Source organism: Crotalus tigris, unplaced genomic scaffold, assembly GCF_016545835.1.
Source record: "Crotalus tigris isolate CLP2741 ecotype Arizona unplaced genomic scaffold, ASM1654583v1 scf7180000018413.2111637, whole genome shotgun sequence".
Taxonomy (NCBI): Eukaryota; Metazoa; Chordata; class Lepidosauria; order Squamata; family Viperidae; genus Crotalus; species Crotalus tigris.
Genome location: NW_024096990.1, coordinates 1,152,382 through 1,174,939, shown reverse-complemented (window position 1 = coordinate 1,174,939; position 22,558 = coordinate 1,152,382). Strand labels below are relative to the sequence as shown.

Genomic DNA, 22,558 nt, shown 5'->3' with positions numbered 1-22,558 from the left:
GAGTGGCGGGTATGTGTGTGAAGGGTTGAAATTTCCACCTCCTTGCAGCAGCGCTGTAGGCCAGCTGTTAACCTCTGGACAAACAGCTGGATCCTCCGGATCCAAACATAACCCAGATGTGTGCTTCACACCCTAATTTTTTTTCCCCCTCTCTTTTCTCTCTCCATGGATTCCAGCCTCACCATTTCTGCCGACGAGGAAAAAAGGTATGCAACCGACAGGTGCAGAGTGCTTTGTGTGTGTGTGTGCTTGTGTGTGTGTGTTTCTGGAAGGGGGGTGCGGGCGGAAATACACTTTTGCACTCTCCTAAATAGAACCGGATGTGGCTTTGCAGCACATTGAGTTCAGGAAGTTGGGAGGAGGGGAAGAAGAAAAAAGTCATTTAACCCTTCCAGAATTGGATCGTGAGAGAGGTCCCAAGTGCTTAAAAACATCAGAATCCTCTTTCCCCAGCATCAGTCCATTTGCTCACACTACAGGTGGTCCTCAGCTTATGACTACAACTGAGCCCAAAATTTCTGTTGTTAAGGGAGACGGTTGTTAAGTGAATTTTGCCCCCTTTTATGACCTTGCCACAGAGATTAAGTGTGCATGGCCTCCCCATTGACTTTGCTTGCTAGAAATTCCCAAAAGGGGATCACGTGACCCCGGGACACTGCAACCGTCATAAATATGAGTCAGTTGCCAAGTGTCCGAATTTTGATCACGTGACCATGAGGATGCGGCAGCGGTCGTAAGTGTGAAACACGGTCATAAATCACTTTTTTCAGTGCTGTAGTGTCTATGAACGGTCACGAAATGAACTGTTGTAAGTCAAAGACTGTGTGTAGTCGGGAGTGTCTCTCTGGATGCATGAACTAATTTGTTGACCCTTCCTTGGTGAGCTGGACTAGACTTTCCCAAATCTCAACCAGGGATAGTGGGTGGAGATGATGGGAGAGGGAATCCCACCCATGGGATCAGCAGGATGCTGGAAGCAGCTGGTCTCAAAAAAATGCTTTTGAGGTTTCAGTGTCAGCAAGGGAGGAGGTAAGAGCTGTGCAGCCTAACAGATTTGTGAATTGGAAGATGTGTCAAGCTCTCTTTTTTTGCCAAATCTTTCTTAGATTTTCCACATGCGTTATGCATGTTTATACAAAAAATAAATTTAAGTGAAATTTGTTAATAACTCTTGGAGCTGGAAAAAGGAAGTAACGCGAGAGAAGTCAAAGCAAGGCTCATTTATTCCCTGTTGTATATGTATTGAGTCCCTGTTCAATTAAGTGGCTTGGATTCTGCATTTGGTTGTGTCTTTTGAAACAGATGCTGCTTTGAATCCTCTCACCTGGTAGCCTTGCGGTTTTGCTTTGCGCGAACCTTACAATTGTTGCTGTTTTTCTTTTCCTCCCGTTTAGCTCTGCCATATTTACCGCCATTGTCACGTATATGAAGCATCTGGGGGTTAAGACGAAGACAGCTGATAACAAGAAGTCCAAAGCAAACTTTTTCCGCAAAAAGGTAGGCTTAAGAGCGTAACAGAATTGGAAAGGACCTTGAAGGTCTTCTAGTCCAGCCCCTTGCTCAAGCAGGCTTTGAAATAATTGGCGCGCCAGGACAAGGTAGATATACCTCCCTAGGAGAGGAGACCCCGCAACATTCCCTACCTCCCCGCTCTGGTGGGTCGGGTGAATGTAACCGGAAAGAGATGGTCCTTCAGATAACCTGGTCCCAAGCCACGAAGGACTTTAAAGGCGAAAACCAGCCCCGTGAATTGAACCCAGAGCCAGTGCAGCTTCTGCAGGAGAGGTGACCCACTTAGGATTGGGAAAACAGGTGACCGATTCTCTTCTCTGACTGATCCAGATTTCAGGCACCAAGAAACAAGAGGAAGCCCTCAAACCAAAGAAAGGCTTCAGCATTTTGGACCCAGCCCGGTGGAACCGTGGGGATTCCCATTGTAAGTACGCAAAACAAACTCGGGGATTCCCCAAACGCCCTTTATTTAACTTGCTATCCTAAACCCCCAGTTGTCAGGTTTCCTTAGGAATGGGGGGGGGGTCTGCAATCATCGGTGGCCCCGTGCAATCTGAGCCGCTCTTTTGAGGCTCTTGAAGTCTCCCCAAGATTTAACTGTCCAACTTCAGCTAGTCCTCAACGTACAACTATTTATTTAGTAGACCATTTCAGTTGCGACAGCACTGGGAAAAAGTGATTTAGAACTGGTTTTCACACTTTATGACCGTTGCAGCATTCCCGTGGTCGCGCGATCAAAATTCGGGAACTTGGCAACTGGCCTGTATTTACGAGAGTTGCACTGTCCCGCAACTGTCATGTGATGATCACTGTTTGTAAACTTCCCAGCCGGTCTTTGACAAGCAAAGTCAGTGGTAGAAGCCAAATTCATTGAACGACCGCATGATTCACTTAACAACTGGGTCATAAAATAAGGCAAAACTCCCTTAACAACTGACCTGCTTAACAGTGAAAATTTGGGGCTCAGTTGTTGTAAGTTGAGGACTTTCTGTACAGCATTTTTTTGTTTTTAATTTTAAAACAAATAACAGTAAAACTGACCCTCGAGTAAGCTTAAGAGAAGTTGCAATGGGGAAGATCTCCTTCAAGCAGGCAGAGCCCCACAATTCCAGAAATATTTCCATGACATTCTTTTGCAAATATGTGTGTGTGTGTGTGTGTGTGTGTGTGTGTGTGTGTGTGTGTGTAGGTCTTTGGTTATTCGGGTTTTCTCCTGCGTAAAATTGGAAGTGTCTTGGCAATGTTTCGACAAAGTCTCATTCGTCATCTTCAGGCTGGTGTTTTCGGCTTCGTGCTTCTAGGAACAATGTGTGATGTTCCTAGAAGCACGAAGCCGAAAACACCAGCCTGAAGATGATGAATGAGACTTCATCGAAACGTCGCCAAGATACTTCCAATTTTACGCGGGAGAAAACCCGAATAACCAAAGATCTACATACAAACACCCACGAAAACCTCAGACTCACCCCTGGAAAAAATGTCACCAGACAGTCCTTACATAGCTTAAACCAGGGGTAGTCAACCTTGGCTCTTTTTATGACTCGTGGACTTCAACTCCCAGAATTCCTGAGCCAGCTAAGCTGGCTCAGGAATTCTGGGAATTGAAGTCCACGAGTCATAAAAGAGCCAAGGTTGACTACCCCTGGCTTAAACCAATCATTAAGATATTCCTTTTTGAGGCAGAAGGAAGGAAGAAAACTAAAATGTTCTTTCAGGAAAAAGTCGCTTGGACTGCATCTGGATTTAGTCCAGTCTGACTGGGTGCCAGCACTGGCTTGCAACTCGCTCTAGGGTCAACCTCAAAGGAGTCTTCAGAAGCATCCTTTGGAAACTGGCTAGTTTCTTCTTTTTCTTCTTCTTCATTTTTTTTTTTTGAAAGCTTGTGGTTACTGTTGCTAGGCAAGTAAAGAAAACAAATTCCAACAGTTGATCCATTTGTGTGCATCAGATCATCTGGTTGGTGAGTCTGGCCTGTGATTTGCCCAGAATCAATTTGGGACAATAGCTAGGAAGGGATTAACATGACATCTCTTTCCCCATTGTTCTCCATTATATTTTTTGCTGCATTTTTTGTAGATTCTGATTACAGACAGCCCAAACCTGAGGGTGAAGGTACTAGCACCCTACTTTTTCCTCCTGTTACCAGCTCTGTAGTAACGCATGGCACCCCGTGTACCCATCCACCCTTCTGATCAGGAAGCCATATAGAACTAATCTGCCTCTTATAACATCCGCCACTAACTTTTTAATTCACTGTTGCACTCACCCATTAAGTAATATACTAATGAAAATCATACACATGCCTACAAAAGTTCATCACACCTTGTCACATTCCCAGACAAAGTTCTTGGCATGCTCACTGTGTGCTCCTCTGTCTGTCTGTCCCTCTGGGTCCCGCGTTGAATCAACAACGAGGGGAATAAATCACAGATGCTATCGTTTTGCTCTATGGCTTATGCACAAATTAAGCACTTGCTCCATTTTACTTGCCAGGGTGAATTCACCTTATATGTAGATAGTTAATATTAGGGATCAAACTTTGGTGGTGGTGGTGGTGGTGGTGATAACAAAAAAAAACAAACAAACACACTTGTCCTTCTCAGTATTTCAATTTTGCACAACTTGGTTGCCTGCTCGATTCCGCTTAGCTGAACTTTCTCAGTCCTGATGTTAGTTTCCTCAGCATCTGCTAAAACTGAATGTGACTGTGTTTCCAAGCAGGGTACTTTTAAACCAGATTTTATGTCCCAGAGGTGCTTTTTTCAAAAGGCAACCTGAATAGTGCAAATGGGTGTGGAACCTTCTTGGAACTGCTGAAAGGACTGCATTGTAAACAGGACACTATTCAGGTGACCCCGAGGACACAGATAAACCTCCAAGTCAGTGTTTCTCAACCTTGACCGTTTTAAGGCATGTGGACTTCAACTCCCAGAATTCCACAGCCAGCAATGCTGGCTGTGGAATTCTGGGAGTTGAAGTCCACATGCCTTAAAACGGTCAAGGTTGAGAAACACTGCTCCAAGTGGCCTCAACAACTCTCAGAAAGAGCGCTAACGACCAGATGACTGCAAGGAATATAAGTCCTTCCATTCTCCACCGTTCAGTCTGAACCGAAGAAGCTTCTTGGATGAGAAGTGAAATGTCTTTAACGAAAAACAAAGTCCCAGTGGTCTTTTGAAAAAGCACCTTTGGGACAACCATGAACCTGGATGATTGAGAATCTCCACAGACATGGGTGAACGCGAGGAGGTTACATGAATTCCAGCAATTCATGTAAACAAGATGTTGAGACTCTAGAAAGAGTACAGAGAAGAGCAACAAAGATGATTAGAGGACTGGAGGCTAAAACATATAAGGAACGGTTGCTGGAATTGGGGATGCCTAGTTTAACGAAGAGAAGGACGAGGGGGGACACGATAGCAGTCTTCCAATATCTCAGGGGCTGCCCCAAAGAAGAGGGAGTCAACCTATTCTCCAAAGCACCAGAAGAAGGCAGGACAAGAAGCAACAGATGGGAACTAATCAAGGAGAGAAGCAACCTGAAATGGTATAGGGTTTCCTGCCTGAGCTGGGGGTTGGACTAGGTGACCTCCAAGGTCCCTTCCAACTTTATTATTATTCTTATTATTAAATGGAATATAGAAACAATATATCCCCATGTGCATTAGGCAGAAATGTCCTGATATTCTAACACAGTGATGGCTAACCTTTTAGAGACCGAGTGCCCAAACTGCAACACAAAACCCACTTATGCATCGTCGGGTGCCGGGTGGCCATTGGGTGGGTGTGGCCCATTGGGTGGGCGTGGCTGCAGTGGTAACGGCAGACTGGGTGGGACTAAAAAGTTCAATCAATCAATTCCAACTTTGCAAGATCTTTTTTTTTTTCCCACAAGAAGTTGAAATTGACTGATTGATTGAACCTTTTTTTTTTTCACACGGCAGCAGAGGCCTAAAGCGAAAAGGTTTTATAAAACCCAGCTGAAGGCCTAGGACTGGGGCAATGGCGCACGTGCCCACAGAGAGGGCTCTGAGTGCCACTTCTGGCACCCGTGCCCTAGGTTCGCCACCACTGTTCTAACAGCTGTCCTATGACCTGGTGAAGTGGTCTCTTTGCTTGAGGCAGCTTGCAGCTGGCTCTTTTCATAAACATCTCAAGAACCTTTATTAATCCAGGAACTGACTTATGTGCCATGGAATGGTAACTGCAAACTAGAATTGGGCCACAGCAGACATGAATGAAGGCAAAGATACGTGTCCCGGGGATAATGCTGCAGGATCCAATGTGGGTCGGTCAAAGGAACCGGAGGTTTAGCTTCATGCTGGAGCCCATCCGAAGGGAAGTCCTCTCTCACCAGAATGTGCGTGTGAGAAGTTTGTGAGACACCTTCCTTGAGGATGGACGTCCAGCATGAGTTTGAAAGCTTGGAAGACAAAACACCTAGTTCTGGTGACCGACCCAGATTGGATCCTGCCACAGCAAAGAGTTGATTTCCTGTTATTAGGATGAAGGAATTGAAGGTGTTTGATTCTTTATTGTTGGTATAATGACACCTTTCCCTTGATTGCTGCTGGCTCTTCAAAAGATCTCTCACAGTAGCTACCAAATTTAACCAAATAATTCCTTCTGTGACAATCCACCAAACGCATTTGGTTACACCAGTGGTTCTCAACCTTTTTAATGCCGCGACCCTCAACCGGTCGTAAGTCGAGGACTATTCAACTGATCGTAAGTCGAGGACTACTCAGCTGGTGCAGCACCGTTTGCGGAATGGGACTTTTGGCGGGCTCAGCAGGGCAGAGACAGCCTTGACAATTCCTATTGGCTTTTGAAAGCCAATAGAATTAGACTCTATTCAAGAGAGTCTATTCTATTGGCTTTCAAAAGCCAATAGAATAAAAGGGAGTAGCACAGCTAAGGAAAAGGGGAAAAAAATGGCGGACTGCGTTGTTTGGCAACCCCCGTGAAATGGTCGTTTGACCCCAAATGGGGTCCCGACCCACAGGTTGAGAACCACTGAGTTACACAGAGCGTGCTAAAACGAAACAAACAAACATGGCTGTGGTTTGGTATGACATGTCCAGGATGTCCTTCCATCCCTCGTACTTCGCCCTTGCTGTGTCTAAAGGAAATATCTTTATCTGTGTTCAGTTCAGTGCCCTTGGTACAGTTCACAGACCCATCGAGCATATCAACATTAAAAACAACAGACCAAAGTTCAGTAAAATAAGATAAGGGCATGAACAAAGTGGAAGAAATAAAACACTGTAAAATGAGAGGAACAATGCAGTATTCTGTGCCACCTAACTAGTTATCAATCCCGTATTTCCCCAAAGAGTTCCAGGATTGCAAATGCAGACTTAGTGACAAGCTCATTTGTTTTAGGGGCTTTATCTGCCAGTTAGAAGAAAGCGGAGTAAAATCTTAATTCAGCTATCATCAGCCCTCTCTAGTGGGATTTTACATCTCTGTTGAGCTGCACCTAGAACCTTGGCCCCTGTCCTGGCTTAGAGAAAGCAGATTATCAGACCATCATTTTTTTTTATCCACCTGAGCATTATGGCTCCACCTTGACCAAGTTATGGCTTGCCTTCTCCAGTGTAATGGAATGCATTAACTTTGAGGCAAGGAGAGAGGAGGCATTGCCTTTGTTGTTAGTTGCGAAGTCGTGTCCGACCCATCGCAACCCCATGGACAACGTCCCTCAAGGCCTTCCTGTCCTCTTCCATCTTCTGGAGTCCATTTAAGCTCACACCTACTGCTTTAGTGACTCCATCCAGCCACCTCATTCTCCGTCATCCCCTTCTTCTCTTGCCCTTAATCTTTCCCAGCATTAGGCTCTTCTCCTTCTCATTAGGTGACCAAAGTACTTGAGTTTCAACTTCAGGATCTAGCCTTCTAAAGAGCAGTCGGGGTTGATCTCCTCCAGGACTGACCGGTTTGAATGCCTTGCAGTCCAGGGGACTTGCAGGAGTCTTCTCCAGCACCATAGTTCAAAGGCCTCAATTCTTTGGCGCTCAGCCTTTAGGTGACAGTATTCCAGCTGAGCTATTCAAAATCTTAAAAGACGATGTGGTAAAAGGGCTACACTCAATTTGCCAGCAAATTTGGAAAACTCAACAGCGGCCACAGGATTGGAAAAAGGTCAGTTTACCTTCCAATGCCAAAGAATGTTCAAACTATCGCACCATTGCACTCATTTCACATGCAAGTAAAGTTCATTAAATAAGAGTATACCAGGCGGGGGGGGGGTTTCCTCGTCTTTTTACCTGGAAATCGCTTTCGATCTGGGGCAGTGGTTCTCAACCTGTGGGTCGGGACCCCATTTGGGGTCGAATGACCGTTTCACGGGGGTCGCCAAACCACGCTGTCCGCCATTTTTTTTTCCTTTTCCCTAGCTGTCCTACTCCCTCTTATTGGTGGCCACACCCACTTGGGGGTCACCACAACATGGGGAACTGTATTATGGGGTCACGGCATTAGAAAGGTTGAGAACCACTGGTCTGGCATGTCCTAATCTGTGCATAAGCCCATTACGAAGGGTGAGGTGGGAAGAGCAATTTGGCAGAGGTCAACGGCTTCTTGACAGTGTTTGATTCCTCTTGTCATTTTCTCCTCGAAGCAGCTGAGAAGACACCAGCCTTGGACAAAAAAACCAAGTCAACAGAAGGAACTTCCGGGCGGAGCAAGGGGACCCCTTCGGCGCAGGATCCCTCTGGTGTGTCTGTCACTGTGCATCCCCCACCTGGAGAGAGCAATGACGGAGAACAGGGTGAGAGGGGATGAACGGGAGAAAGGGAGTGTGAGGGAATGTGGTCTGGATTCCCAGAAAGGAGGGGCTGCTTTCTTGAGAACCAAGAGACGGCAAAGTTAAGATCGAGGGTGTCCAACCGTAGCAATTTTAAGACCTCTGGACTTCAACTCCCAGAATTCCCCAGCCAGCCATGGTCTAAGGTTTCCTGCTTAAGCCGGGGGTTGGACTAGAAGACTTCTAAGGTCCCTCCCACGCTGGCTGGGGAATTTTGGGAATTGAAGTCCAGAAGCCTCAAAGTTGCCAAGGTTGGACGCCCCTTGGTTGGGAGGAAGAGAATCAAGAGTCAACTCCCTAGAAATTCTCAGAGTATCTCTTTAATGTTGCAAGTAGTTTGCTTTAGTTGGGCAAAATTTCTGCCTATAGGTGAAGAACGATAAAGGAACCTCAACGTGCCTTTCTTGGTTTTTGGAGCCAGATATTAATCTTGCCAAACTTAGACAAGCACCTGCAATCACTAAAGATATACTCTGAGAACTTCTAGGGAGGAGCAGTCTTGACCCTGTTCCTCCTAGCCAAGGGGCAGGCAACCTTGGCTCTTTTATGACTGGTGGACTTCAACTCCCAGAATTCCTGAGCCAGCATGGCTCAGCATGGAAACCTCTCCCTTTCCCCTCAGCATGGCTGGCTCAGGAATTCTGGGAGTTGAAGTCCACGAGTCATAAAAGAGCCAAGGTTGCCTACCCCTGTCCTAGCCAAACTGTCTAAGCTTCACTGTCTCTTGGTTCTCTGGAATTCAGCCCCTCCCTCCTGGGAATCCAGACCACCTTCCACTACAGGAAGATAATGAAATTAGGTGATTTGGCAGCGTGTCTCCCCTCCTCCTTCACACCTTCTTCTGTTTTCCTTAGGATTGGACAGTGCGGGTCTAGCTGATTCAGGAGATTCACCGGTTACTGAGCAACCTCTGGCTGGAGAGCAGCTCTCGCTGGATGAAAGCGCAGAAAATGAAAGGTGAGGGCAGGTGGGGGAGGGTGTTGATGGCCTTGCAAAGAGTGAGTTGGGGTCCTTATGAAGCCTACAGGTGGACATAACTTGTTGGGCAAATCTAGGCAGCTTTTTTGGCCAGAAGGATGTCCCACAAACTTTGGGAGTTATATCTGGACAAACCTAGATTGTAAGGCTGGCCAGGAATCTAAAGACTATGTCAATGTGTCCTTGGAGAGTAACAGCTATTCGATCTAGTGATAAAAGGTATCTGGGTAGAGATCAGGAGACTGTGAGTTCTAGTCCTGCTTTAGCCATGAAATCCAGCTAGGTGATTTGGGGCCAATCACCAGGAGGCTGTGAGTTCTAGTCCCGCTTCATCCATGAAAGTGAGCTGGGTGATTTGGGGCCAGTCACCAGGAGACAGTGAGTTCTAGTCCTTAGCCATAAAACCAGATGAGCGACTCAAAGCCAGTCCCTCTCTCTCAGCCCAGAATACCTCACAGGGTTGTTGTGAGGAAAGAGTGTGAGATATGTTCACCACTTAGTGTTGTTTATAAAAAAATAATAACAAGGGGGATATATTTAAATAGATTAAAATAAAATAAATACACAGTTCCTGTTGTCACTTTGGCTACCTCCAGACTTATGTGGAGGTTGGTTTTCTATCTCCTCGATCCTGGTTCCTTGGTGTTCAACTCACATTTAAACAGCATTTAACCCCTTCCTGAGATTTCATATGAGGTTTGCCCAACACCCTCCCTCCCCTCCCCTTACACACTCCTCCTTTTTCCTTTTTTTTCTCTCCTATCGGGATTAACACAATCACCCTTCTGTATTCTGTTCTTCCCTTCTAGAAGGCGAAAAAGGTTGGTGGCTCCCTCACCCCCTACTCACCCTTTGCATGAGTTTCTTCCTCAGGGGAAGACACACAAACTGAGTTAAGTATGACCTCTTTGTTCTCCAGAGCTGCCTTGGGAAGCCATGTCTCCCTTCCCGAACCGATGGCTGGAGAAAAGGTTAACTCCAGGTCTCACCTGGCCCGGGTGCTCCTTCTCTTCCCATGCAGCTCCTTCTTGTGGAAGACCTTATTTTGAGCATTGACAAGGGGCAGGAGGTGGCTGGGGTGGTATTGTCAACCCCCCTCCCCAAGAAGCAAGACCTTTTTGGGGGGTGTCGCTACAGTTGGGCCCAGCCACGGGTTGGATCCAGCTTGCCAGGAGTGTGTGTGTCTGCCTCGCAGTGCCACCCTCCCTTCTTCTGGTGCATGGATATCTCAGTTTGTTCTTGGGGAGGGGGTCTCACATCTCTCTCTCTCCCTTTCTCTTCCCACCACTGCCTGTGGCAAATTTGTCCTCCTCCTCCTCCCCCCTCTTCCCCTTCCCTATTGCGTGTACCCCGGTTGTGATCCCTGCCACTTTCTCGGTGTCAAAACGGTCTTTGTGACGCCTCTCCGTGTGTGTCGCTCACGACATCTGTCTGTGGCTCTTGTCCACCTCTTGTGATTCATTTCATCTCCCCTCCGTGTCACGTCTCTTTGGCTTGTCACACCCAACGTCCCTTGGTCTCGCGTTGGTGGTTTTTTTGTTTTGTTTGTTTTTTGGTTATTATTATTACTTGTCTGTGGCCTGGCTGTGCCTATCCCCTACCCCTTGCCAGGCTGCCAGGGAAGTTGGGCCGCTCGGAGAGCTTGCGGGTTTACGAGCGGAAGCGGTCTCAGCGAGGCTCGGCCAAAGGCAAACAGCCGCGTTCGCGGAGCGATGTGGACATTGAAGCCGCGGCCCGGGCCAGCGAGCTGGAAGAAAAACCAACTCTAGAACAGGCTCGGCAGAAGCAGGGAAGCCGCAAGTAGGTGGAGAGGCCGCCATTTCAGCTGCCCCAACGTGGGCAGAGAGGGGCGCATTGTCAAAGAATTACAGGAGACCCTGTGCCACTTAGGATCATCAGTCTTGGCAGATCCCCCTGGAGATCTTGAGTAGCCTAAACAATGGATGCATTCCCAGGGATCGTCTCCAAGGATGGGGAGCAGGGAAGATCCTATCTGTCTGCAAAAGAAATTAAACAATTGCTCCATGGTCCTTGACGCTGAAAGAGTTTGCAGCAAGACGAATGACAAACAAATTGAATTCATAAATAAACGAAAGAGAAGATGCCTCTCTCTCAAATGTCTTCCTCTGAAACAAGGGTGTCCAATCTGGGCAACTTTTAAGGCTTGAGGACTTCAACTCCCAGAATTCCCAGTCAGCACATCTGGCTGGGGTCTTCTGGGAGTTGAAGTCCAGAGGTCTTAAAGTTGCCAAGGTCGGACACCCTTGCTCTAAAACGTGAGAGTAGGAAAGATGCAGCCTTTAAAACAGTGTTTCTCAACCTTGACAATTTTAAGGCATGTGGACTTCAACTCCCAGAATTCCACAGCCAGCATTGCTGGCTGTGGAATTCTGGGAGTTGAAGTCCACATGCCTTAAAATTGTCAAGGTTGAGAAACACTGCTTTAAAAGAACCACTCTTGGCATCTTGGAAGGAATAAAATAGTCCAGCACAGCTCCTGAATCAGCTGTGCCACCTTCTTTACATGTAAATATAATTTTCAGTAGATGTTGAAGTATAATCTCTTGAGATTTAATAATAATAATAGTAGTAGTAAAGTTGGAAGGGACCTTGGAGGTCATCTAGTCCAGCCCCCTGCTCAGGCAGGAAACCCTACACCATTTCGGACAAATGGCTTTCCAGTCTCTTCTTAAAAACTTCCAGTGTTGGAGCATTTACTGCTTCTGGAGGCAGGTTGTTCCACTGGTTAATTGTTCTCACTGTCAGGAAGTTTCTCCTTAGTTCCAGGTTGCTTCTCTCCTTGATTAGTTTCCACCCGTTGCTTCTTGTCCTGCCTTCAGGCGCGTTGGAAAATAGCTTCATTTAAATTAAATTCACCCACTACTTTTTTTCCTTTCGGCAACTATGACTGGGAGAAAGGCTTCTGTTGAATTGGGAGCTGTGCAGTGACAAAATGGTGAAAAACTGTCCTAAACTCTTAACAAAAACCCAGCAGCATCTCATAGGTGTTCTTGAATTTACCCCATTGTAAAATCCTAGGGGAAAAATGCTTCTGTGATGAGTTGAAGATGATTGTGGTAGATGATTAATAGCATTTTCTTAAGATGATCTGCCAAGAGCATTTGCTGTAGCAATGCTTTTGGCACTTGGAACAGATCTATGTTGCAAATCTGGAATTGCACTGGTTTAATGTGATGGATTTGGCCTGGAGACCAGGAGATCCTTGGCATTGAACCCAATCTCCTGACAAATTAATGAACACATCTGTACAGGTAGCCTTCAACTTATAATCACAATGGGGACCTGAATTTCCAACATTAATCATTGTGGTTGTAAATCAAGTTGGTCAAGTAAGTACAATTTTACCATAATTTTTATGGCGGTCGTTAAGCAAACCATTGCAGTTCTTAAGCGAATCACGTGGTGGTTAAATGAATCCAGCTTCCCCAGAAATTGGCAAAAATGGTCTCAAATTCCAGCCATTTGATCCTAAGATCTCACAACCGGTCAAAAATGTGAGCCAAGCGCCCAAGTTGCAATCACATAATCACCAGGGTGGTGCAACAGTTGCGAGTGTGAGTAAGTCACTTTTTCTGAAGCTGTTGAAATTCTGAACCATCCTTAAACAATGGACACAAGTTGAGGGCTAACTGTATTTTTTTTTTTTTTCTTGGCAAGACTGTGTAGGTGGTTTGACATTGTCTTTTCCTGGGATTCTTCTATCCCAGTTTAGCTTGTGCAATCTCGGGATTTCCTAGTGGTCACTTAATCCAGTTACAACTCTGCTTACCTTTTGCTAGATCGGGAAGGCAATCTTGGCTCTTTTATAACTTGTGGACTTCAACTCCCAGAATTCCTGAGCTACCATGAGGGAAACTTTGGCCCCTTCATGACTTGTGGACTTCAACTCCCAGAATTCCTGAGCCAGCCATGCTGAGGGGAAAGGGAGAGGTTTCCATGCTGAGCCATGCTGGCTCGGGAATTCTGGGAGTTGAAGTCCACGAGTCATGAGGGGTCCATAGTTCCCCCATGCTGGCTCAGGAATTCTGGGAGTTGAAGCCCACGAGTCATGAGGGGGCCATAATTCCCCCATGCTGGCTCAGGAATTCTGGGAGTTGAAGTCCACCAGTCATGAAGGGGCCATAGTTCCCCCACGCTGGCTCAGGAATTCTGGGAGTTGAAGTCCACCAGTCATGAAGGGGCCATAGTTCCCCCACGCTGGCTCAGGAATTCTGGGAGTTGAAGTCCACGAGTCATAAAAGAGCCAAGGTTGCCTACCCCTGTTCTAGATCAACCATAGTTGACTAGAAGTTGCTACCACAGTGGGACCTGGAGCAGAGCAATCATGATCACCAGAACATTGAAGAAGGGAGGGACAGATGGAGAAGTAAACGTGGGATTATCCTGACTGGATCTTTTGTCTTTCACTTTGACTCCTACAGTTTGGAGCCTGGAGGGGCCGGGGGAGGGGAGCCCCCGCCGTCCTTTCTGCTTCCCCAGTCTGAGGAGTTTGAGCCGCGTGTTTCGGAACTGGAACAGGACCCGCCAAACTGGCGGGAGCTTGTCCCCCCCGACACCCTCCTCAGGCTGAAGAAAAGTGAAGTGAAGCGGCAAGAAGTGATCAACGGTACGTGAGGAATTTCCTTTTTTTTTCATAATATTTTTTTATTTTTCCAAACTCTCCCCATACATATACCGTGATATTTATCAGATGTTAATATACATTCTTTTTACATTCATCTATAAGATACTTTTAATAAAATGAAATAAATACATACACATGACTTTTGGTGTTGCTCGCCCATTTCCCCTTTCACTGTATCCACACTCCTCCTTCTCTGCCTTCTTTCTCCCTTTCTTCTCTTCCCTACTTCCCTCTTCTTCCTCTCCTCTTTCCTTCACCATTCTCCTCCCCTTTCTCCCCACTTCTCCTCCAACCTTCCTACTTCCTTACGTGAGGAATTTCCATCAGCCCTACTAGGTAGACCAGACTCAGAAACTCATGGAAGTCAGGTGGAGTTTTTACTGTAGCATCTAGAACATCTATTGTAGCACCTAGAACTCATCGTTTCTTAACCTCATCAAATGTCTATGGATATTCTCAATCATCCAGATCATGATTATCCCAAAGGTACTTTTTTTTTTCCTAAAAGGCAACTGAATTTTCTTGGGTTTTTTTTTCCTTGAAAACATTTTGCTTCTCATCCAAGGAGCTCCTTCAGTTCTAACTGAAGAGCCGAAGAAGCTTCTTGGATGAGAACCGAAACATTTTCAAAGAAAAAAAACAAACAGAAGTCCAAGTTGCCTTTTGGAAAAACAGCCTCTTTGGGTTAACCTCAGCAACTTTAAGCTGTGTGGACTTCAACTCCCAGAATTCTCTAGCTAGCATGTTTCTTACTATTAACAACCATTAAAAACAAAAGTAACAGGTAAAAAATATTTTGCAAACCCAAAAAGTCAAAGAGACGGGAAACAGATGAAACAGACAAAATGACAAAGCAAGGACTTTGCAAACGTCATGGAAGTTTTAGGTTTCCAACCGTTTTTTTTTTAAGTTGCAGGTTGTTGTTGTTTTTTTAATAATCTTTAATTAAAGTTTATGTTGAGATCGAATGCCAATAGAAACAAAAGTCAAGAAAGTGAAAAAGGAGGAGCGTAAAAGATAAGGAAAAAAGAAACAAAAAGGGAGTGACTTGTGATTTTTTTTCCAGCGAAGAAGAGTACAAGAAGAATTAGAACCTCAATCTTTTGCTTTACATTTCTAATTACTTCAGACCACTTTGGTAACCCCAAAGTCAATCTAGTCATTAAAACTTAAAAGCAAAGCTTCCTTTTTGTCCATATAATAATAATAATAATGATAAATTTGGAAGGGACCTTGGAGGTCATCTAGTCCAACCCCTTGCTCAGGCAGGAAACCCTATACCATTTCGGACAAATGGCTGTCCAGTTTCTCTTAAAAACTTCCAGTGTTGGCACATTCACCGCTTCTGGAGGCAGATTGTTCTACTGGTTAATTGTTCTAGCTGTCAGGAAGTTTCTCCTTAGTTCTAGGTTGCTTCTCTCCTTGATGAGTTTTCATCCATTGCTTCTTGTCCTGCCTTCAGGCGCTTTGGAGAATAGCTTGACTCCCTCTTCTTTGGGGCAGCCCCTGAGATATTGGAACACTGCTATCATGTCCCCCCCTCATCCTTCTCTTCATTAAACTAGACATACCCAATTCCAGCAGCCGTTCCTAATATGTTTTGTCAAGCATCAAATCTCAAAGCGGTTTCCAAGTGGAAACAAAAGTAGATAAATTCCTCTCCTTAATTAAGACTTAAATCTAAATTTAAGACTTAATTTAAGATTTAAATTTAATTTGGCCCTATCTGCCTTAAACCTTCTGATCTTTTATTGTAGGAATTGATGTGTCTTTCCACCTCTGTGCACACAAAAATTCTAATCGTAGTTAGACATTTCATAGATTTCCTAAAAGCTGATTTTTTCCTTCATCTTTCCTACTTTAGAACTGTTTATCACAGAGCACGCCCACATGCGGATGCTTCGGGTATTGCTTGAGGTTTTCTATCAACCGTTGTTGACCGAGGGATACTTCACGGACAGCGAACTGGTGAACATTTTTCCCAGTCTGGAAGATCTGATCGACGAACACAGTGAGAACAGAGGAGCAAACAGGGTGGAGTGGAGGCAGGGCAGCTGATCCAAGGCTTCCAAGCTAAATTTACTATACAGTAGTGGCCAAAATTGTGGAAACCTTTTGAGAAAAGTGTATTTTTGAAGTTTGATGGCTAATAACACCACTTTTTGGGGGAAATAGTACCATAAAATTATATATCAATGAAAAGATACTTTAATCAAGAATGTAATGCAACAAAGTTTGTTCAATTATCTGTACTGTATGCTATGAAAAGTTATAGCCAAATAAGCAGAAAAAAGAAGCACAACTTGCTTAGGTTGATCTCAGGTCGCTTTCCTTCATCTGATGGTAGCCAATGAGCATGAGTGTTTAGAGAGCCAATCAGATGTCATCTTGTTTTGGCAATGAGCCAGTCAGATCACGGTAGGATCCAGTTATTGATGTCCTGTATTGAAGCTGAGAGGAGGATATTTGTCAATGTGTTATGTGATCGCTATCAAGTTGGTTGGGTTTTTTGATGTTCTTTCATTGAGTGAGCTTGTAAAATGTAATAAAATTAAAGACATGGTGCAAAGAGTTGACTGGTTGCCCAGAAAGCGATGTAAAATAGTATTATTAAGTGAACAAGGCTACAGTTATAAAGAAATTAGAAGGAAAATTGATGGAGACTTAACCAAAGATGGCATTTCTACTGTACATTTTTCCCAAAAGGTTTCCACAATTTTGGCCACTACTGTATTTAGCAGGAATAATCGGAATTGCTGTGGTTGATTGGACCATTGTCATGGCCTTCTTGCTTCTCTGTTTCATGTTTTGTCGCTGTCTCATCTTTTTTCAGAACTGTTTCTGGACAACCTGAAGAAGCTGAGGGAGGAAAATAATTTGATTGTCTCTGAAATTGGAAGCACTCTGCTGGCTAGAGTAAGAGCAGGGTTTAATCTGGGTTTAATAATACTTTGTGTGGAAGCAACTAGAAGGGGCGAAGTTGGCAAGGCAAGTTCTAATGATGCTTCTGCCAGACACAACCATTGAGTGCCATCTCTAACTCTGAAAACCAGCTAAAGATCAGACAAATATCCACAGGCCCCGGACAGTGGGAGGGGAAGATTTGAGATTTAAACCCCGGGGCTGGGAATGATATGGGAGGAGACCTTTCAAATGGTTGACCTTCTTACTATCTTTTCCCTAGTTTGATGGGTCTGAAGGAAACTGGTTTCAGAAGATCTCTTCCCGTTTTTGCAGTCGCCAATCTTTTGCATTAGAACAGCTGAAGGCAAAGCAGAAGAAAGAAGCTCGTTTCAACCAGTTCATTCAGGTAAGTGCTGAGAGAGGAGAGGAATCCGCCATTCCTGGAACAGGACTGGGATGGGTGGGTGGGTGGATGGATGGATGGATGCAGTAAGTAAGTAGGTAGGTAGATGATAGATGGATTGAGGGATGGATGGATAGATAAATAGGAAGAATAGGTAGATGGATAGGTAGGTAGGTAGGTAGGTAGGTAGGTAGGTAGGTAGGTAGGTAGGTAGGTAGGGATAGATAGATAGATAGATAGATAGATAGATAGATAGATAGATAGATAGATAGATAGATAGAGATAGGGTGAATGGATAGATAAAAAGATGATAGGATGGATGGATGGATGGGGGATAGACAGACTGGATGGATAAATAGTTTTGAGAGCATCTTCTTCATGGGAGAGACCAGCTACACCAGTGGTTCTCAACCTGTGGGTTGGGACCCCATTTGGGGTCAAACGACCATTTCACGGGGGTCGCCAAACAACGCAGTCCGCCATTTTTTCCCCCTTTTCCTTAGCTGTGCTGCTCCCTTTTATTCTATTGGCTTTTGAAAGCCAATAGAATAGACTCTCTTGAATAGAGTCTAATTCTATTGGCTTTCAAAAGCCAATAGGAATTGTCCAGGCTGTCTCTGCCCTGCTGAGCCCGCCAAAAGTCCCATTCTGCAAACGGTGCTGCACCAGTTGAGTAGTCCTCGACTTATGACCGGTTGGGGGTCGCGGCATTAAAAAGGTTGAGAACCATTGAGCTACACAGATCTGAAAGGCAACCCCAGAGAGGGCCTTTCCATAATACCTTTTCCAGGTACCTTTTCACTGGTTGTTGAACGGTTCTTCTCCTTTTTTCCATAGGAAGCAGAAAGTAAACCTCGATGCCGGCGATTACAGTTGAAGGACATCATTCCTATTGAGATGCAGAGGCTAACCAAGTATCCGCTGTTGCTCCATTCTATTGCCAAATGCACTGGTGAGCAGAGAGGGGACCACAGGATGCCAGACCCCCCCCCATCCTCCACCATCTCCCCGAGTTGGCCCAAATTCATGCTCATTGCATCGCTAACACTGTCTAACCATCTCATCTTCCCCATCCCCTTCTCCTTTTGCCCTCAGTCTTTCCTGATGTCCAGTTTCGTGGAAAATACACCTAGCTTAATTTCAGCGGAAAGATCAGTCTAAAGAAACATATCTTCACAGACCTTTCATTTTTTCTTGTCCCTGGCTCAGAGGAGGCTGAGGAACGTCAGAAGGTGGAAAGGGCGGCTGAGTGCTGTCGTCAGATCCTCAACCACGTCAACCAAGAAGTGCGTGTCATGGAGAATTTACTGGTAAGGATCCTCCCTCGAGCAACCTCTGAAAAAGTCCTTCCCTTGCTCTTCACAACTTCAGTGTTGGTTAAAAAAAATGGGCATCCTAATGCAAGGCGTTTCAACCAGTGGTACGGGAACCACCTGTGGTACATTGGCACCTGGCAGGTGGTACGCGACCATCCTAGAAAAGTGGTAGCGGGGGAGGGGAATGAGCTGAACCGGGGGCAGCACCGCACAAGCCTGAGCGAGAGATGGCTGGAGCTGCAGGGCTGTCAGGGCTCAGCGGAAGCGCCAGGATCAGTGCCAGGCTCCAGCTGGAGCTCGGCACTGATCCTGGTGCTTCCGCTGAGCCCAGAAGAAGTGCCGATCAGCTGGAATGTTGCAGCCTCTCCAGGGTCTTGTGATTTACATTCAGATGCTTGGCAACTGATTCATATTTATGATGGTCACAGTTTCCCAGGATCATGTGAAGTGACCAAAACCTGCTGCAACCACCCAGCAGATGGGGGGAATAAAAACCAAACACCCCCCACCCCACCCCCGCTGCCAATCCTCAACAGAAATGCTCACAACAATGGAAACCTCGGACAGGAGGAAGCGTGTCACTGGGTGGGCAGGCAGGTGTTTTGCTCAGCTGTGGCTTGGGGGGCACTTTTTTCAGTGCCATTGTAACTTCGAACAGTCACTAAGCGAACTGTTGTAAGTCGAGGACTACCTGTACTTCATCACTTTTTTCCTTTTTTGGGGGGGGGTCATCAGGTTTTTGACACCTTGCTAGGCGACTGGTGGTACTCGGATGTTGCCATATCCTAAAAGTGGTACAATGGGTGAAAAGGTTGAAAAGCCCTGTCTAATGTTTTTCAGAAACTCAAAGATTATCAGCGGCGTTTGGACCTCTCCAACCTTAAACAAAGCACCGATCCTCTGCTGAGTGAATTTCGGGTGAGTCCCAACAGAGCGTTCAACCCAAGTGGGGACAGAGGAAGCCATAACAGTAAATGAATTGTCCTTAAATCTCTGTACAGGTAGTAGCCCTTGACTTACAACCATAATTTAGCCTAGCGATTGCAGTCGTAAAGCAGGTCGTCGTGAGATGGACCTGATTCTATGACCTTTTTAAAGGGGGAATTAAGAGAATGCCTTGTTTACTACGATATGTTTCTTTTCTGGAAACCAGAAATCAACAACCATTTCCAGAAAAAAAGTAAATTGCAGTCATGTGATCCTGGGGCAGTGCAAATGACCAATAAATACAGGTCTGTTGCTGAGTGCCCCAAACACAGGTCACTTGACTGTGGGAAGGAGGCCTGGACATTGCAGCTTCTGAATTGGGTCAGAAGTAGCTTTGGGGGATCTGTTGTATCTTTGAATGGTCGGTGAGTGACGGTCATAAATTGAGGACTACCTGTAACTTAGTCAGGGCAAGCTTCTGAGATTGTCTTTTCTGAGTCATTACCTCCATGGTAAGGAGCCCAGTGGTTAGGACGTGGGGTTGGTGTTTAGCAAAACCCGCGTTCGAGACCCCGTACGTGGCACGGTGAGCTCCCATCATTTGCTCCAGCTCCTTGACGGGGACATGAAAGGAGCCCCCACAAGTATCCCTTGGGCCACAATGAGGTCACTGACTAATCTTTTCAACCCAGAAGTGCCTTAAAAAGGTGCTTCTGACCCAAACGGGATAGGACTTCTAGGGTCATCAACATTTCAACAGCTTTGACATTACACATTTACCCTGCTTGGCTGTCCCTGTGGAATTTTGGCCTGCCTTGCTGTGATGGGAGGCATAAGACCCCTCAGGAGAAAAGGGAACTTGTTTTTCAAAACCCGAACGGTGATGTGTCGTTGGGGGGGGGGGTGTTTATCAGAAATGGAAAACCTTTGCCAGAAGACAGAATCTAACCAGCTCTTCTCCACAGAACACAGATATCACCAAGCGCAACCTTGTGTACGAGGGACCCCTGACGTGGCGTGTTACCAAGGATAAATCAGTTGGTGAGTTGGGACCGTCTGGAGCGCCGGGAATGAGAAGGTCTATCTGCTCTTCCCCACTTTTTTTCTGCCTCTCTTGCTCGATATTGCTTGCCTGTATTATTCTTTCTCAAGTTTCTTCTGATTTATATAGAAAGTCATTTCCGTTTTCAGCGCTGCCACTTCCTTTTCTGGATTTTCCATCAGCTGTATTTGTTGGTTCAATTGAGTCCTCTGTCTGAATATTTGATTGTCCCACTTCTTCTGTTATCTTCTGCATTGTTGGTTCTTTGGTTGTCGCCAAAGTTCGGGTTTGAGTATCTCAGCTGGCGTCTTGATCTTTTATTTTAAGTCTTATTTTATCACAAGCTAAAACAGGGGTAGTCAACCTTGGCTCTTTTATGACTCGTGGACTTCAATTCCCAGAATTCCTGAGCCAGCCATGCTGAGGGGAAAGAGAGAGGTTTCCATGCTGAGCCATGCTGGCTCAGGAATTCTGGGAATTGAAGTCCACAAGTCATAAAAGAGCCAAGGTTGCCTACCCCTGATCTAAACCAACCTTGCCATCCAATTATAGGAACTGGAGCACAGTGCATTAGACCAGCTAAGGAAGACAAGTTGGGGGGTCACAGCCTGGCTGAGAGACCTATTTTAGGGCTCCCCTCCCCACCTTCCTCCTCACATCCTCTTCCCCAGCACCTTTCGCTTCATATGTCTCATGCCTTGATCCCTTCCAGATGTCCACGTCCTCTTGCTGGATGATATCTTGGTTCTTCTCCAGAAGCAGGAAGAACGCCTGGTGCTCAAGTGTCACAGCCGCACAATCACCCCAACCCCCGATGGGAAACAAATGCTGTCCCCCATCATCAAGCTCAACTCTGCCATGACCCGCGAAGTGGCCACAGGTGGGTGCAGGAGACGGTCACGGGAGCTGAAAGCAGACGCGGAGGACTTTGGCCTTGGGTGTTGATTGGTTTGGACCTCTGCCCACATTCTCATTCCAGGTTGGACGTGGTCAAGGCTCGAAATAAAGGTTGTTTTCTTTTAGGACAGGGGTTCTCAACCTTGGCAACTTTAAGACTTGTGGACTTCAATTCCCAGAATTCCTCAGCCAGCAAAGCTGGCTGAGGAATTCTGAGAATTGAAGTCCACAAGTCTTAAAGTTGCCAAGGTTGAGAACCCCTGTTTTAGGAGGAGGATTCATGGTCTCCTCTTTCTTGCAGACATCAAGGCTTTCTACGTGATCTTCAGCTGGGAGAACGGGGCTCAGATCTACGAACTGGTGGCTCAGACGGTGTCAGAAAGGAAGAAGTAAGAAATTGGGGTGGGAAGGGAGATTTAACTTGCCCAGATTACAGGAAATCCTCGACTTACAACCGTTCATTTAGTGACCTTTCAAAGTTACAAAAAGCGACTTACGACCGTTTTTCACAGTGACAACCGTTGCAGCGTCCCCAGGGTCACGCGATCAGGATTCGGACGCTTGGCAACTGGTTCATATTTATGATGGTCGCATCATCCCTGGGGGGGGGGGGAATCACGCGATCCTCCTTTTGTGACCTGACAAACCAAGTCCATAGGGAAGCCAGATTCACTTAACGACTGGGTTACTAACTTAACAGCTGCAGTGATTCCCTTAGCAGTTGTGGCAAGAAAGGTCATAAAATGGGGCAAGCCCCACTTTGCAACTGTCTTGCTTAGCAAGAGAAATTGCGGTCGTAAGTCAAGGACTACCAGTACTGACAGGGGTGAGAGATTGATTGATTGCCTACTTAGTTTGGATGAAGGGGCATCTCTCTCTCTCTCTCTCTCTCTCTCTCTCTCTCTCTCTCACTCATTCTCTTTCTCTCATTCATTCTCTCTCTCTTTCTCTCTTTTTTTCTCTCTCTCTCTTTCTCTTTCTCTTTTCTCTTTCTCTCTCTGTCTTCTTTCTCATTCTCTCATTCTCTTTCATTCTCCATTCTCTCTCTCATTCTTTCTTTCTCTCATTCTCTTTCTTTTTCTCCCATTCTTATTCTCTTTCTCTCTCTCTCTCTCCATTCTCTCTC

General features: G+C 45.8%; 1 protein-coding gene across 7 annotated transcripts in view; it reads left to right on the top strand.

The window, feature by feature from the left end:
• The window catches only part of ARHGEF1 (Rho guanine nucleotide exchange factor 1), a 58,713-nt gene that overhangs the window by 26,239 nt on the left and 9,916 nt on the right, over positions 1-22,558 (top strand). For 2 of the 7 annotated variants that reach the window (XM_039352184.1, XM_039352190.1), the window contains 18 exons: positions 177-206; positions 1,395-1,497; positions 1,843-1,936; positions 3,589-3,624; positions 8,135-8,284; positions 9,175-9,277; positions 10,108-10,119; positions 10,910-11,098; positions 13,741-13,925; positions 15,808-15,954; positions 16,777-16,859; positions 17,128-17,253; positions 18,088-18,202; positions 18,460-18,560; positions 19,407-19,484; positions 20,459-20,534; positions 21,248-21,415; positions 21,734-21,821. In XM_039352184.1, the coding sequence (XP_039208118.1) occupies positions 177-206; positions 1,395-1,497; positions 1,843-1,936; positions 3,589-3,624; positions 8,135-8,284; positions 9,175-9,277; positions 10,108-10,119; positions 10,910-11,098; positions 13,741-13,925; positions 15,808-15,954; positions 16,777-16,859; positions 17,128-17,253; positions 18,088-18,202; positions 18,460-18,560; positions 19,407-19,484; positions 20,459-20,534; positions 21,248-21,415; positions 21,734-21,821 (1,884 nt within the window). The remainder of the gene's footprint in view (positions 1-176; positions 207-1,394; positions 1,498-1,842; positions 1,937-3,588; positions 3,625-8,134; positions 8,285-9,174; positions 9,278-10,107; positions 10,120-10,909; positions 11,099-13,740; positions 13,926-15,807; positions 15,955-16,776; positions 16,860-17,127; positions 17,254-18,087; positions 18,203-18,459; positions 18,561-19,406; positions 19,485-20,458; positions 20,535-21,247; positions 21,416-21,733; positions 21,822-22,558) is intronic. The other 5 variants (XM_039352185.1, XM_039352187.1, XM_039352186.1 and 2 more) reach the window with 5 other exon arrangements.